At 48.7% G+C, this 15,186-nt stretch overlaps 1 protein-coding gene across 8 annotated transcripts in view; it reads right to left on the minus strand.

Annotated features, from left to right (window-relative positions):
* Positions 1 to 3,902: 3,902 nt before the first annotated feature.
* Positions 3,903 to 15,186, minus strand: part of MRTFA (myocardin related transcription factor A) — a 106,459-nt gene continuing 95,175 nt past the window's right edge. For 7 of the 8 annotated variants that reach the window (XM_083859404.1, XM_083859403.1, XM_083859405.1 and 4 more), the window contains 9 exons: positions 13,116 to 13,291; positions 12,503 to 12,658; positions 11,752 to 12,002; positions 11,209 to 11,386; positions 9,821 to 10,936; positions 8,559 to 8,669; positions 5,400 to 5,576; positions 4,950 to 5,010; positions 3,903 to 4,513 (listed from right to left, as the gene is read on the minus strand). In XM_083859404.1, coding sequence (XP_083715530.1) covers positions 4,014 to 4,513; positions 4,950 to 5,010; positions 5,400 to 5,576; positions 8,559 to 8,669; positions 9,821 to 10,936; positions 11,209 to 11,386; positions 11,752 to 12,002; positions 12,503 to 12,658; positions 13,116 to 13,291 — 2,726 coding nt within the window. In that variant the 3' untranslated portion in view covers positions 3,903 to 4,013. The remainder of the gene's footprint in view (positions 4,514 to 4,949; positions 5,011 to 5,399; positions 5,577 to 8,558; positions 8,670 to 9,820; positions 10,937 to 11,208; positions 11,387 to 11,751; positions 12,003 to 12,502; positions 12,659 to 13,115; positions 13,292 to 15,186) is intronic. The other variant, XM_083859400.1, reaches the window with a different exon arrangement.

Genomic DNA, 15,186 nt, shown 5'->3' on the forward strand with positions numbered 1-15,186 from the left:
TGGCAGCCCTGCCTTGCCTCTGTGCCAGCCATAAGAGCAGGTCCACAGCAGAGCCCTAGAAAAGCCAGAAATACTGGAAATGATGGGTTGTAGGGACACATCCCTACACATCCTGTAGGGATGGGTTGTAGGTGGAGGACTCTTAGAAAAGGCAGAGGGACTAGGCAGAAAGCCAGGCTGGCTGGCAGGGACAGCAGTGTTGTCTGTACAAGAAGTGTCTTTGGAAAAAGCAGGTGTAGGCTGAACTGCAAAGTGGGACAGTAACAGGGCACAGGCCCTTGGGAGAACTGTGTTTAGAAGTCCAAGCTCGTGGGAGGGTGGAAGTTGCAGCGTATGTTCTGATTTGAAAGTGAGTGTTTTCAGTGAAGGTAATTCCTTTGGAATGTCACTATGGAAGGGGCAGTGTCACCTCACCACCACCTGCAGTCCAGACGAGCCTGCTGGGCTGGGGGAGACTTTAAATAGCTGCCCCTGGAAAACCCGCCTCTGGCTGCAGGGCAGGTAATTTCCATAAACTGAGGGAATTTCCCTGCAGCTGAGAAGGATGAGCCACCATCACTTAAGCTTTTTTTTCTTCAGGTTTGAGAAAGACGCAAAGGGATCACCCACCCTTAGCTGGAAATGGCAGAATGGCCCCAAGCCTCCCACCAGCATAGCAGAGAAGTTTTTGAGAATGTGACTGTTTGGAATTTTTTTAATAAAATGGATTTTTTTCTTCAAATATTTGTAACTGAAAAAATAATTCAATTTAAAGATCCATTCTCTTCCCCATTAACTTGTCACTTTTATCCTTTTCCAGTTGAATACTCGCTCTGGATCTGATGCCCCAACACCATCCAACTCTGATGGTGCTGATCACCCCTTATCATTGGCTGCATGGTGGAAGGGAGAGTGCGTGCTAGTCAAATATACATTACAAACAAGTAGTGGTTACAGCAGAAAGATTCAGGATTACATTCAAGGTAGAGGCAGAACATCAGACTTCGTTCTTCCCAAGGGGTGCAAAAATGTATGTCCAGGGGGAATACCTCTTCCAACAAAGAACTATTGAACTATTATTCAAAGAAATAATAGTAAGAAAACAGAGAACTGGGCAAGCCTGCTCTGGGCAGTGCTTGGGGAAAAGACTTTCTAACATTTCTGAGGCTGAGGCACCACCTTCCCCTGTGCCCACAGGCACAGGGTTATCGCTCACTCTCCCGGCAGAAGCCCCTTGTGTGGAGGGGCTCCCACAGGTCAGCTGGGCTCCTCAGGACCTGAGGCTTTTGGTTCTGTATCCTCTGGGCTCCTTGAAGCTCTTCAGCCAATGCAAGTATGTTAGGCAAAGTCAGGGTCACTAAATTCAGTTTCACACCTGATGGTGAAGGTGAAAGGGAGCAGCTGTGAACTCAGCCTTTCACCAGCAATCTCTGGGAAGGGCTACACCGGTATCAGGCATTGGCATCTCTCTGCCAATGACTGGAGTACCTGGCCCAGGGCAAGGAACCAGGGCTGGGTCAGGCCAGGACTGCAGCTGGAGTGCTCCCACCTTCCTCTAGGAGCTCATTGCACTTCACTCATAATTTCCTTCTCTATTTAATGACTGAAGATTTGTAATTATTTGAACAAAATAAATCACACAGCTGTTTTTTGTTTTTGTTTTTGTTTTTGTTTTTTTTTTGGGGGGGGGGGCTAAAAGAACCTGATTTTGCTTGAGACAAACAGGCAGCCTTACATTTTCCCCTTAGCATTTTGGACATCCTCCCACTCCCCCCCATACCTTCCTCTTAGAAACTCCTCGCCTCCATGGCTGGGCAGCTGCCCTGGAACAGCTGGTGAAAGCTCTGTGATTGCTAAGTACTCACTGCTCCCAGTGAGCACCTGGGCTGCACCAGGAGTGAATTCAGGGAGGGCTCAGGAGGATTAAGGGGAGTGCCCACCAGTCTATTTTATTCTGGTTTTTAGGATGTCACACTGTAGCTCGAGGAATAAAAAGCCTATGGAGAAGGGGGAGGGGTGTGGTGTCCTCCCCAGCCCAGACACTGAGAGAGGCAGATAAGAGATAACTTGCTTACAGCTCAGGGCCAGAGGAAGAGAGGAGGGGACAGAAAGGAAGCTGCCAGCAGGCTCCTTCTGCAAATGATTAAGAAAGTGGCTCCCCATGCAGTTAACAAGCAAAGGGCTCAGGAAAGCAGGAGTTTCTCCCAGCTGCAAACAGGCATGACACCACCCAACTGCCAGTTCAGTGGCTGAGGGAGAGCATTGTGTAGGGTTGGCATCCACCTGCCTCACCATGGACCAGAGGTACCAGCATTCCTGTGGCACAGCCTCTGCCTGGGAAGAGGACCAGGTACTGAAGTTGCAGGGAAGCAGCACGTGGCTCACAGCTACTCCTCCCCAGCAGGAAGCTCTGTGGCCCAGCACAGGGGAAAGGTGGGGACAGCATCCTCAAGAAGATACTGAGAAGGATGGCAGTTGATCCTTTCATTGTCTGAGGTCAGTACCTCAGTCTGCAGGACTTCAGAAGCCACAGCTTCCCCTGCCTCACTCAGCACAAGCAGCCTGGACCTGGCTCAGGGCCATAGCAGGGATAGCCTTGTGGTGAGGTGGCCACATCTGTGTAAGCCATGTCTCACCTGCTCAGTATGGCCGTGAGTTACTACTGACACAGGAATCCTGAAGTAACAGGAGTAACAGCACAAGAGTGAGCCACAGGTCTGGTGTTCCACCACAGAGCCTTGTCCAAGGAGTAGTATTGTCATGGCTCTGAGGTACTGAGGACTTGTCCACCCACTCCTCAGTCTGCAATTCTCCCAAGGCACCAGCCTGGGGCCCTACAGGGACACAGGACACCAGCTCAAAGTAAGCAGCCATTTACTTTTACCCTGTGGGACTGGAGGGAGGGAAGAGCAGAGGTTAGCTGTGCAATACTTGCTTTCAGGCTACTCCCCAGAAAGGGGCCCTCATAGTCACTGAGCCAGGACCTGTGCTGTGCCACACAACACCACTCCTGCAGTCCCACTTCCCCTTCCTCGCCTACAAGGTCCAACATCCATCCCCAGCCGCTGCTTTCCACTTGGACACATGCTACAGTGAGGCACCAACACAGTGAAGGCAGGAGACAGATTGCACATGGCCCCCAATGATATTGATTGCTAGCTGTGCCCCTCACCGGCTCCGCAGGACATACAGGTGCTTTTGTATCCCTGCCCAGGCTGACTGCCCTGCTCACTTGGGGATGTCATGAATGCTGTGGGAGCTGGGGGTAATGGGCTGTGCCTGACATTAGTTTTAACATGCAAGGACCTGATTTTGGCACCTTAGAAAACTGTTTTGCAGCCTAAAGTGAGTGAAGCAAGCAGGCAGGCTAGCAGGCCTCTCCCAAGCTCAGTAATATTTGGGAAATCGCATTGGTGGGGAGCCCTGGTTCCCTCTGGCTACATTCAGAGAAGGTGCCTGCTCTGCCCAGCTCCCCTCTGCCCTGCAGCAGATCAGACCCTCCCCTGACAGATGGCAGGTGGTGCAGAGGGCAGCTGCTCTGGGCCCCAGACAGCCCTCCTACCTTTGTGTCCTGCCTCCAGAGGTAGAATCTCTTTCCACAACTGTTGACTGACCATACTGGGGCAGCACAACCCCCTTTATCCACCAATCCCAGGAAGGTGCAGAGTCCTGCTTCTGGAAACAGCTCAGGCACAGTCATGCTCTGTCCCATGTGAGGGAACAATGTGCTGCCATTGCTCCTGCCTGGAGGAACAGGAGCTGCTGGCTCTGCTCTCACCCTGGCTGGGCCAGGCTGTGTGGAGTGGGCAAGCCGTCAGCATCACAGCTCCTCCTGCCTCTTGTCCCCCCGCAGCAGCCCTTCTCCCTGCCCTGGCCTGGCCCACTGCCGGCTTCATGCAGGAAGGACACTGTTACAAGAGGCGTACAAATACCAGGAGCTCTTTCTTTTTTCTTTTTTTTTTGGTTGACTGGCCTATTCCCTCTCCACGCCTGTGCCCTCCCACTCCCATTCCCTTCAGTCTCTGCTCACAAAATTACAAGCAAGAATCCCAGTGCAGCTGCAGATCATGTCCATCAAGGAAGTCTGTGGAAAAGAGGCTGGGAGCCACAGTGCTCAGGGGAGCCAGGCTCATGACAGAACCCCCTGGCAGCTCCAGCCAGTCCATGCTGTCCAAGTTAGCCTCAGCCAGATCCAGGGCTATGCCCCCAGACGGCTCGTGAGCCAAGTGCAATTCCGAGGTGTCCATAGGTGAAGGTGGGTGGTCCAGGATGGCCGAGCTGCTCAGCATCTCACTGTGGAGGTCATCAATGAGGGACAGGGGCTCCGGCCCATCGTGGCCCGCCGTCAGCAGCGGGAGGCCAGTGCTGCTCTCCAGGAAGTCCTCCAGCCGGCCCACGGGCACCGGCTGCCCCAAGGACACCAGCACGGCCAGCTCGGAGGAGTGATGGCTGCTGGGCGGTGGAGAACAGGCCGGGACCACAGGTGGTTCTTTCCCAGCTGGGGACGACTGATCCTTGAAGTCAGCAGAAATCTCTGTACAGGGAACAAATAATCCAACTAAGGAAAAGCCTGGCTGAACACCAGAAGGATCTCTCCCACCCACCAGGGCCAGAGACAACCCCCAGACTAAGCCATCACTGACCACCAGTTGGGATGAGGAAACATCCTATGCCTATACTTGCCTTGCTACGGGGAGTTTTCAGCCCACCTCCATGAAATTCCATCTCTGTCCAGTATCTCAGAAGTGATATGCCTGAATCTGATGCAGCAGAGCCATCAAGAATCACAGAATCATATTAAGGCCTGACTGACATCACCCCCAGTGCCTAAAAGACTACTGTCAGTGCTGAAGGCACTGGAAAGGACACCAGAGAAAAGAGCAGGGCCATGACAGACTCTCCCCTCAGTGCTCTACAATCCCCAAACTCAGACTCAGGGACTATAGGAAATGCTGGCTTTGTCTCCTTACCTCCACTTTCAATGAGGATATCAAACAGGTCATCCATCTGCTGGCTGGAACAGCCGTTCTCCTGGGAAGAGCAAGTGCAGGATTAAAAATTCCTGTTAACCAAGGGAACTTCCACCTCCAGCAACACCTTTGGCTGTTGGCTCTCCTCCCTTGCCCCAGGGACAGGGCTGTTTTGTAGCAAGAATGAGCACATCATGACATGGCACCAGAGTCCTCTGTAACCCAGGCTGTTATTGGCTAGGAAAGTATGGTCAGCAATGGCAATGAATGACTTGGGATTTTCTACCTGTGATTTAGGGACCAGCCCAAACCCTCCAGAGGAAATTCAACAAGGAAGATGCAGTTGTGTCTCCACCCCTATCACTAGCCCACATCAAGAAACTAAGTAGATTTACAATGGCAACTTTTTGTCTGCTCTCCAAGGAAACCAAGGAGAACAACTGCTCTCACCTGGGCCTTTGGCTGTTGCTTCATGGCCTCTTCGTAGCCTGGTGGTGGCTCTTTCATTGGGACTGAGGGAACCAGAAGAGGAGGTGGAGGAGTTCCAAAAAGTGGTGTGTGCTGTTGCTGCTCCAGGTCCATCTGGGAGGGGGAAGGGGCAGCAGGAGAGCAAGGCTGCGATGAGGACTGTTTAGAATGAAGGCAAAAGAGGGAATGAATGCAAATCAGGGAACAGTCTACATTGACTCCTGTCTTATAGAGGCTTTGAGAGACTGAGAGACCATCACCTCTCCTGCACAGTGTTCTACACTGCTCTGCTCAGAGCAGCCTGCCTCTTTCCCTGGACCCTGTGCATGTGAAGGTTCTGGTTTCTTTTTTTCCTGCCAAGGTTGGGATTAATACATGAGAAACATAGGTTTTGAGTTCAGACTTGGATGTCTATTATTTCTTACCTATTTACAGACTTACGAGCCATGAGCTCTATCTAGCAAGTTAGGGAAATGAGGTAAAATGGAGTGCCTCTAACTCTTTCCAAGGTTATTTAAGCGATAATTACCCAAAAACGAGGTGACACCTATATTATTTATACTTTTGACCCAATAATGACCACCCAAGGCCTGCAAGGTGTACCTTTTCCACCCAATTACAGAAAATCACCCAAATCCATGAAGAAGAAGGAACAAGAAGGTGAAGAAGAAGGACTTAGACAATGCCCAAAATCCTACATCTTAACTTGCATGTATTACTATATATTAAAACCCCAAATTCTCAATTTCCAGAATTCCAACATCTCCCCCTATTGTTTGAACCATGAAGACTGCTTTGACTGCTTCATTTTTCTTGACTTACCACTCCCTAGAGTGGTAGAAAGAAATGTCCTTGACCAAACGATCTTTTCTTGTATAGCTTAATTTGGCACAAAAAACCATGTTTACAGAAGTAGAGATGTCCAATTCTTCAGGTTCAAAAGATGCCTTGGGAAGGTGAGGAATTCACTAGTCTCATGCATCTACTGGCATGCTAATTAAACAAATGGAAAGTGTCTTTTCTAGGATTTTACAGGAAAAGCATATTATTTCTATATCTGATGCATTGGCTAAAGCCTTAGGTTGTCGAACTGGCAAATTTGCATTACTAAAAGCAAGCAAATTATTAAAAGCAAGCAAGCAAAAAGCATAAGCATAACATTCGATAGAACCCCATATTTCCCTTAAACTATCATCTAACAAAGGAATTCTACAATATTATCGATCCCCAAGTATTGGTCCTTGGTTGATTGACAGGTAAGATTGCATTGCTGAAAGCAAACAAAATAAGATAGGAACATGATACCTAATTTAACTTCATGGGGGTTTTTTTGGGGTTTTTTGTGTTTTGTTTTGTTTTGTTTTTGTGTTTGTTTGGGTTTTGTTGTTGTTGTTTTGTTGTTGTTGTTGTTTTGTTTGTTTGGCTGGTTTTTTTATGTAAGGCATTTTCTTTTTCATCTTAATTTCAAAGCAAATCTTTTAGCATGTGCACTATGCCCTGGCTGCAGGGGAAGAAGACAAATTTCCCTTCAACTCACAGCTGGAAATCTTTAGCTGATTTTTCCAATGCTAAGGCAGACACACCACAAAACACATCCTCACTTCTCCTGGATGCGGATCTGTCCAAGCAGGGGATTCCTGCAGCACTTTGGAGAGAAAGGGCACTTCCCTTGTGTGTTCAGCCTACTCTGTGCAATATATCCAGGGCCTGTCTTCTTCTACCCACCTCCCTTGCAGTGCCTGCTTTGGGGTCACAGGCTAGCTTCACTTAGAAGCAAGTTTAACAGCCTGATGGCAGGCGGAGAGCACCAGAGCGCTCAGCAGCACCAGAGCTCCAAAGGAAATCCCAAGTGTTGCAGGAAGTGGTGCTCATGACTCAACTTTACCAGATGAATCAGCACATAACTGCCCATACGAACAGCTGAAACGAGGATGAGGCCTTTTCCTCTTACAGCAGCTACACACAACCCACACAGAAACTTGCTCCCCTGGAGCAGTGAACCCTGGGCAGCAGCTGAATGCCACTTCCAAGACATGTACCTATTGATACCCTTGCCCATCCTGTTTTCCCTGGAAAGCTGCTCATCTGTTCTGTGACCCACAGGTAGAGAAGCAACCCTAGACCAGCTCTGCTGTGGTCCACTCTTCCTGAGAAGGGCTGGAAACCATGGTTGTGGCACAGGCCATTAGGACATGCTGAGAAGGTACCTTTTTTGACACACTGGGTGGGCTGGTTTTGCCAGAAGCACCAATTTTCAGGGGCTGCTTATGGAAACCATTGGGGAAGAAAGGCTGCCAGTTTGGGGGTGCTCAGAAAGACAACATGGAATAGGCCAGCTGCCCTGTGACCACCTGCAGACCTGGCTTCTGAACCCATAGGAAGACAGAAGGACTGGAAGAGTCAGTACAGATACCTCTGAAGCAAAAAGGCTAAGGAACTCCAAGTAAAAAGGTGCCCTCGTTTCCCTTCTGCACTTCCTCCAAGGTCTCAAAGCAAACCAAGGCACCGACCCTTTGCAAAGTAGATATCTTACTCTAAATATACTAGAATTTACTTCTGTCAAAAATTACTAGAAATTACCCTTTTCCAGGAACTGACTCAGAAATGATCCTCCAAGCTCTAAAACTTCTTCATAATCTTTCTGTATCATATCTTAATTACCTGTTAGAGAAACATCTAAGCAGGCTAGAAAGGGAGGAGGTGTACAGCAGAGCCAGCACCTGGAGAGGGTTAAAGGCAGAGGTGCTCTCTTTCCTGAAGCAGTATAGCACTTCACAAAGTCGTGATTAACGGGCATGCTCAGAGCAGGGGAATTGAAATTGACAGCATGCTCAGCAGTACCAGAGACTAAAAGGTCACAGCCCTTTTACCCCTCTGAGCTCACATGCCCCTTCAGCAGCAGCCACACCACCCACACCACCCTCTCTCTATGCAGCAGCCACTTTTTCTGTTCAGCAGCACCCCTTCAAGAATATGGGACACCTCTGTGAATCAAGGATGCCCACTCCAGCCCATTCTTGTTTTTAATCCACAGACAACACCCACTGATATGTGGTATGTTTGTACCCACTGCCTGTGGATACAAACCCTGGCAGCAGGCAAATAAAACCAAGAGAGAAAAGGGAGCAGGCAGTTAGTTACCTTAGATTGTTTTGGTCCTCTGGGCTGCTGCTGCATGGGCTGCTGAGGGGTGTTTGCAGGTACCTGACACTGCGGTTGGCTGCAAATTTTAGCAGGTGATGATTGTACGCTCTGGAAAAAAAAGGATATCCATAACAGGTTATTCCCCAGACATGACATGGACACAAGGCTTAGGTTACTTACAGTATTTTTAAGTTTGTTTTTTTTCCACTTTTTATTCTTTATGAAATTCAATCCTTCTCTTTTCCTGAGCAGAACAATCAAATTGGATGCGACTGAGAGTCCCAAGAAAGGAGGCAGTACCAGCCTAAATCCCTGGGCTACCCATGACACATCTGAAGGACTGGCAGATCTGAAACAGGAACTGTGCCCTTGTGGAGCACCAAGAGAGTTCAGGTGAGATACTCTGGGGTTGCGAGGTTGACACTCAATGCTGATGTTTAGACAGCTGTTGACCTGCTATGCAGCAGATGAAGCCTGCTCAGTGCCTGTCACTGATGGCAGACACTGCCACTTGCTCTACAGAAAATGCAAGAAATGTATCAGCAGAGAATGAAAATTATCTTTGATGTCATGAAATACGCTGAGGTTTGACTTATGCCATCAAACCTGGGCATATTTATTCCTTCCTGGAAGGAACACTCAGAACAATTTTGTTAAGTGCTGAGCTCATGCCAGCAGGGGAATAGTAAGTCATCTCTGACAAAAGACACTGTTAACACTGACATACTGACATACATTAAAACAAAGAGCAGCCAAAAACCAGTCTGCTCCCAGGGTCTGATTTCAGCTCGTGGTAGATAAGATGACCCACCTATCACTCCAACTATGATCTTTACAGTTAAGGACAAGAGGCAAAATACACTCTGCTCATTTTACTACCACGGGCATTTGTTCTTTTAAAAACTAATAAACTGTGGAGGCAACAAACCCTTGTTGCCCAAGCCCGAGGTCCTGCCTGACAAAAGGCAGAACCATGTGTTTGGAAGAATGCTGAACAGCCTGAGATGCACAGAGCCAATTGTGCATTGCTGTACACAGCTCATCACTGTCAAATTCCAGTCTTTTTGCCGAAGATCTGCTTACACTGCTCTGTTTTACAAAGCCACGATCTACCAATCACTGTAGTGAGCAACTCTGCCCTTCCAGTATTTACTGCACTGAATTTCCACCCCATTAAGTCATCCTACGGTAATCGGAGTGGGACAAGGAGAGAGGAAACCAACTGCCGACAGTAGTGATGAGATCTGACCCTTGCCTACCTGCAAGGGTGGGCAGCTACTCCCTGCCATCGCAGGGGGAGAGAGGCCCTGCCTCTCAGTGCTCTGCTTGGTCACAGTGAGGACGATGTGGGTCCCTGTGGAGTCAGTGATGAGAGTGGGGGGAGGGGTGCCCTTGATGAGGTCGCTCAGGACACTCCCCTGCTGGCCAAGGAAAAGCCGGGGGCTGTGGGACTGGCACGGCGGCTCTGCTTCTGTGGCTGGCACCTCCTGCTTCACCATCACGGCTTTCTTTGGCACTGGGCTTGGATTCGAAGTGTCCATTTGGCTAGTGGTTGGTGCAGGGCTGAATTGGTCTGTTTGGCCACTGGATTGCTTCGCAAACTGGCAACTCGGGAAACCATTTTCACTCTTGACCTGGGTTCCAAATGCTCCTGATTTGGAGGTGAGGGCTGTTCTTTCTCCTGCAACTGTTGGGGCTGGCTGTGACTGCTGAGAGCGCTTCTCCTTCTCCAGCTGTAGCCTAAGCATCTCCACCAGCTGCTGTTTCTGTTTCAGCATGCGGGTGAGTTCCTCAATCTGCTTGTCCTTCTCCTGCAGCATCCGGTCTTTGTCTTTAACTTCTGCATCTCTGCTGTTACCAGCACTACACTGCTCTGACCTGGGTGCCACATTTATGCTGCAGGAGGCAGACTTAGAGCTTTCTTCCTTCACCAGGAACTGCACTGGAGATGTCTGCAAGGTGAGCTGGGTCAGAGGTGAAGTCACCATCTCTCCAAAGGTATCTCCAGTGCCCGAGTTTTCATCCCCTGTACTCATTTGCGAGCGCTCAGAAGGAGTTGGAGAAACAGGAGGAGTTGAGCCTGTGCTCCCAAACTTCATCACACTGCCACCAGTAACTGTGGCCACAACTACTTCTGCTGGTGCAATGCCAGTGGTGACCAGGGCTGGCCCTGTGCTCAGCCTGGCAGTTGGGAAGGCCACCACCACTTCGGCAGCTTTAGGGAGGACGGCTGCTGTGCTGGGCTTGGGAGTGGAGGTTGTTTGGCTGGTTGCACCGTTCTGCTCTTGGTAAGCTCGGAGACGCTCAATCAGATCCATCTTTGTGCCTGAGACAGGCAAGGCCCTCAACTTCAGCTCTTGTTTCAGCTCTGCTACCTGATATGGGGGAGAAAAAAGAGAGCAAGACTAAGAGAACTTCTAACTGAGCAACTATTAACAGCCAACAGAGCTATGAGACAAAAGACTAAACCAATCTTCCTGCAGGCCAATGAACTTGCACCTCAGGTACAGACTGCAGGGTAGCAATCCCAGCTCCTATCACTAACTCCTGTCAGTCCATCTCAGCCCTGCTCTGGGGCAGCAACATTGTTCAATACTGCCCGCTGACATTGGCAGAAAGGGTCTGTGGAGCTTCACAGGACATTTACCTTCATCTCATCCAGGTTGGCAGGGAGAGGGCCAGGCTTGCCCACCGCAGCGTTACTGTTTTGTCTCATCAGCCCACTGGAACCAGAAGACACTGAGGATGTGCTGCTGACTGTGGCAGAGAGATTGCGTACGGCAGAGGTACTGGCGCTGGCACCACTCTGCTGCTCTCCTGGAGGCCTGCAGGAAAAGAAAGAACACAGACATCAAAACCACAGCAGAAAGACACCAGAGGCCCTCAATGTCCACAAGCATACACGTTCAGAAATGTCTGGGTCACCAGAACTGCTCTAAACTCCAAAGCACACCAATGCTCTCGACTATATCCATGCCCCTTGCTATATCAACCAACTCACTTCAGCTGCTTTTGTCTGATTCATTTTGCACCAGCTTTTTTTGAGGCCCTCTGGAACCTACAAGACTAAGTGTGTAACACTTAGTCACACTGTCACACCCAGTGGCCACCCCTCACACCCAGAACACCATGTCTCTGGTAAAAGTTCTGCTAAGTGCTTGCTAAGAGAGCTGCCACTGCAGACCCATACTTAGGTGGGGCTGGAAGGATGGTCTGATAGTTGTAGTGCTGCTGCTGCTGGTTGAGGATCTGAAGCTGGAGAAAGAGCTGCTGTTGTTGCAGTATTTTGGCATAGGATGAATCCATGGGAGGAGCTCCCTTGTCCTGCTTTTGGTCCGGGGGAATATACTGATGATATTTAAGCTTCTTGACTTTCGGCTTCAACTCCTTGGCCTTTTTACTGCGCTGAGACTTCTCACTAGCAGACTTGGGCTGGCTTTGCTATTTAGAAGAAAAGGAGGAAGCAAGTAAGAATGGAAACACTGATATAACATAACACCCCATGTAAATCAGAAGGCACACTGGGATTTTAATTTTGAAATTCTCTAGTTTGTTTACCTCAGGGTCCTTCCATGCTTCTCTAACTGAGACATTACAGACACTGTGCTGGCAGCAGCTTATGCTGCACCATAATGAAGGTCACCTTTCCCAGCACACCAGATCATTTGCTCATCCAGTGCAGACTCATTGACTCTAATTATAGATAACACTGATTGTTTCAAAACATTTTGCATTCTGCATCCATTTTATAGAAGCTGAATACACCATGGAACAGAAAACCCCATTAGATGTTACAATTAGTGTCAGAGGAAGACACTAGCGAGAAATGTTTCCTTCCTTTACATCTGTTAATCTAATACTTCCAACTCCAAACCTGCTTAAAAGTAACCTTCTTATCTTCCTTCAGACTACAACAATGAAGACATCAGCTAAAATAGTACCTTAATGAGTGTTGGCAGGGGCTTGGCAGCAGTAAGAGCCACTCCACTGGAAAGACTAGAGGGCAGAAGAGGTGGAGGTGGCAGTGGTGGAGGTGGCTGCTCAGGTACGAATAGAGTTTCACTAGAGTCTGCGCTAATCTGCAACTGGGATGAACCCTGCATGGACAGAAGAAGGCATCATGAATATCCACAAGAGGAAGGAAATAGTTTAACAGAGCGCAGGAAGTGACCACTTAGAAGGAAGGAGCACAGGCTTCAAAACCTTAATTGGACTCCTTTAACCCACTGCTTCAGTAGTCCCTGAGAAGCAGCACAACTTCTTAGGGCAGAAGAGGAATCAAAATCCAACACCTGTATTTCCCAGCATTTCCTGCTGGGATCAGTTGCACACAAGCTGTATCACCAAGCAATGGCTGCCCACTTCCCCACAAAGCACCACCATGAGGGTTTGTGAATAACCAGAGGAAGACATCACTGACACCACATGGAGCTAAGACCTCTTGTGAATTCTCACAGACTATACATCTTAGGGAAGCCTTAGTCTCACTTTTTAGGCTCTGCCACAAATCAACATGAAGCTCCAGGATACTGCAGGAGGCCTCCACATTCTCACCTGAGCTAGTGATGTACCAGTGGTGCTAGTGAGAGGCTCACAAATCCGGGAGTCCATCGGCGATGGGACAGATCCTTGGGACTCGTGGCTGGCTGGCTGTTCTGGGGAGAGAGCATCACTGCTGTCCTCATCAAAGGAGGAATTGTCTGCAACCTTTGGGTAGTTCACTTGTCCAACTAAAAACACAAACATTAACTGCAGTCTGTAAAGTGGAATAAGAAATTACTTCACTCGACGCTAGATGTTTCACAAAGACAATGATGGCATGGAGAGAGTTGTGCTTAAAGCACCAGCTAAAAATGAGAGAACAGAGTTCCAGCTGGATCAGTTTTAAGTGTTTACACTCACTATTTATCAGTATAATAAAATGGTGTGGGGTGAACAATTTCCCTTGCTTCCTAGCCAGGAAAGATCAGTGAGTGTAAGGAGAGGTAATCAGGTCTGCCCAAAACCAGCTCTGTGGCATGACTTATTTCATTATCATATAGCACAAAAGAAGAAGATGGAACAGTATAAGGTTGAGTCATGGCTTCTTTGGTGTTCATCCTGTATGGTGGAAGGCAGAATCTATCCTGGATTCTTCTGTCTTGGAAGACAGAATCCCAAATTGTCCTCTAATCTTACAAGCAACAAGGGCTGTGGATTAAGTGGTGGCCCTGGCTGCTATTAGTATTTCTGTCCATCTACATGTCTAGTAGATAAATTTACATGAGGGTACACTTGTAATGTATCAAAGCTTTTTTAGACTAGATTTTCTCAAATTAATCCTGCTAAGAAGGGAAATATTCTCATTTTGCAGCTCACCTAAAATCCAGAGGAATTCAGAGATGTAATTTGCTCAGTTGGAAGCCACATCTCTTATGCTTCAGTTCACAAGTTTTTCAACTTCCTCAACTACTTCTTGTTCAATAGTGAAGCCAGACTCTCTCACAACACTGTCCTTTTCCTTTTTTATGGAAAGTATTCCATCTTGCTCACAGTTGTGTCCCGTTTGTCTTTACCGTAGCTGTGCATGTTTGAGGGAATGAATAAGCACAGACACATGGCCTGCTCAGTCTGGGGAGACAGGCAAGAGCACTGCTGAGGCGGTGTCTGTTGGTTTAGCACGGACGGTAAAAACCAACCCGTGATTTCCTTTAAATTGACACCCAGAATAGCCAATAAAATACAGGTATACACCTCTGGGTCACACAGCCTTAAAAAAGTCAGAAGGAAAGTTGGGAACTTCCTTTTCCTTTCCACCTCAGGAGAGGCAAGAAGGTAGTCCCGCTTCTCTCCTCGTGAGGGCGAGGGCGGGACTGCCGGTGACTCCCGGGCCGGGGGAGGGGATCGGTGTTCAGCAGCGGTAAAACACCCCGCCGCTCCCCTATGGGGTGAAGCTGGCCCGAAGCCGGCCCGTGGGGCTGGGCCCTTTCCCCAGCAGGGGAGGGCAGCCTGCGGCCGCTCCGAGCTGGGCCAGCCCGGGTGAGACCCAGCGGTGGAGGCGGGAGGCATCCATCAGCCGGGCTGAGTTTTCTTCCCATCCCCGCGGCTTTTGAAAAGCCTAAAAGCTACTGCCCAGCAGAGAGCAAGTCAGCCATCTGTAAGAATGTTAACTCTTTCCTGACACAGACTGAGACTTTTAAAACTTAGCTCTTCCCAGACAGAGAGGAAGAAGACAGAGTGAACATAGAGAAGACTCAGCATAACAGTCAGATGGAGAGAGTAGTAAAAGACTAATTAGAGGAAGAAAAGAAGAGTTGCCTGCTGGCTGGACTTCTTATTTGAGCTGTGGAAATGAACTCTATAGGTAGATTATCCTTTAAATCATGGGAAAATATGCATTTGGGGAGATGATTTGTAGATTTTTGAGCAAAAGTGTTTATGATGGACTGAGTAATATTGCATTAGAATCTTGATTCTTGTGGTCCCATGAAATGCCTGAACAGAGAGAGAGAGATGAGAAGCCCCCTGTTGCCAGTGAAAGAAGTGAGAAGACATCTCTGTTCCTTAAGATGAAGAATCCTTTGCCTTTGAAGCTGTTCATTTTTAAAAGGTGACACCCCAGATGCCTGAGTTCCTATGACCCATA

The sequence above is a fragment of the Zosterops lateralis genome (assembly GCF_965231275.1).
Source record: "Zosterops lateralis genome assembly, chromosome: 4".
NCBI classification, from domain to species: Eukaryota; Metazoa; Chordata; class Aves; order Passeriformes; family Zosteropidae; genus Zosterops; species Zosterops lateralis.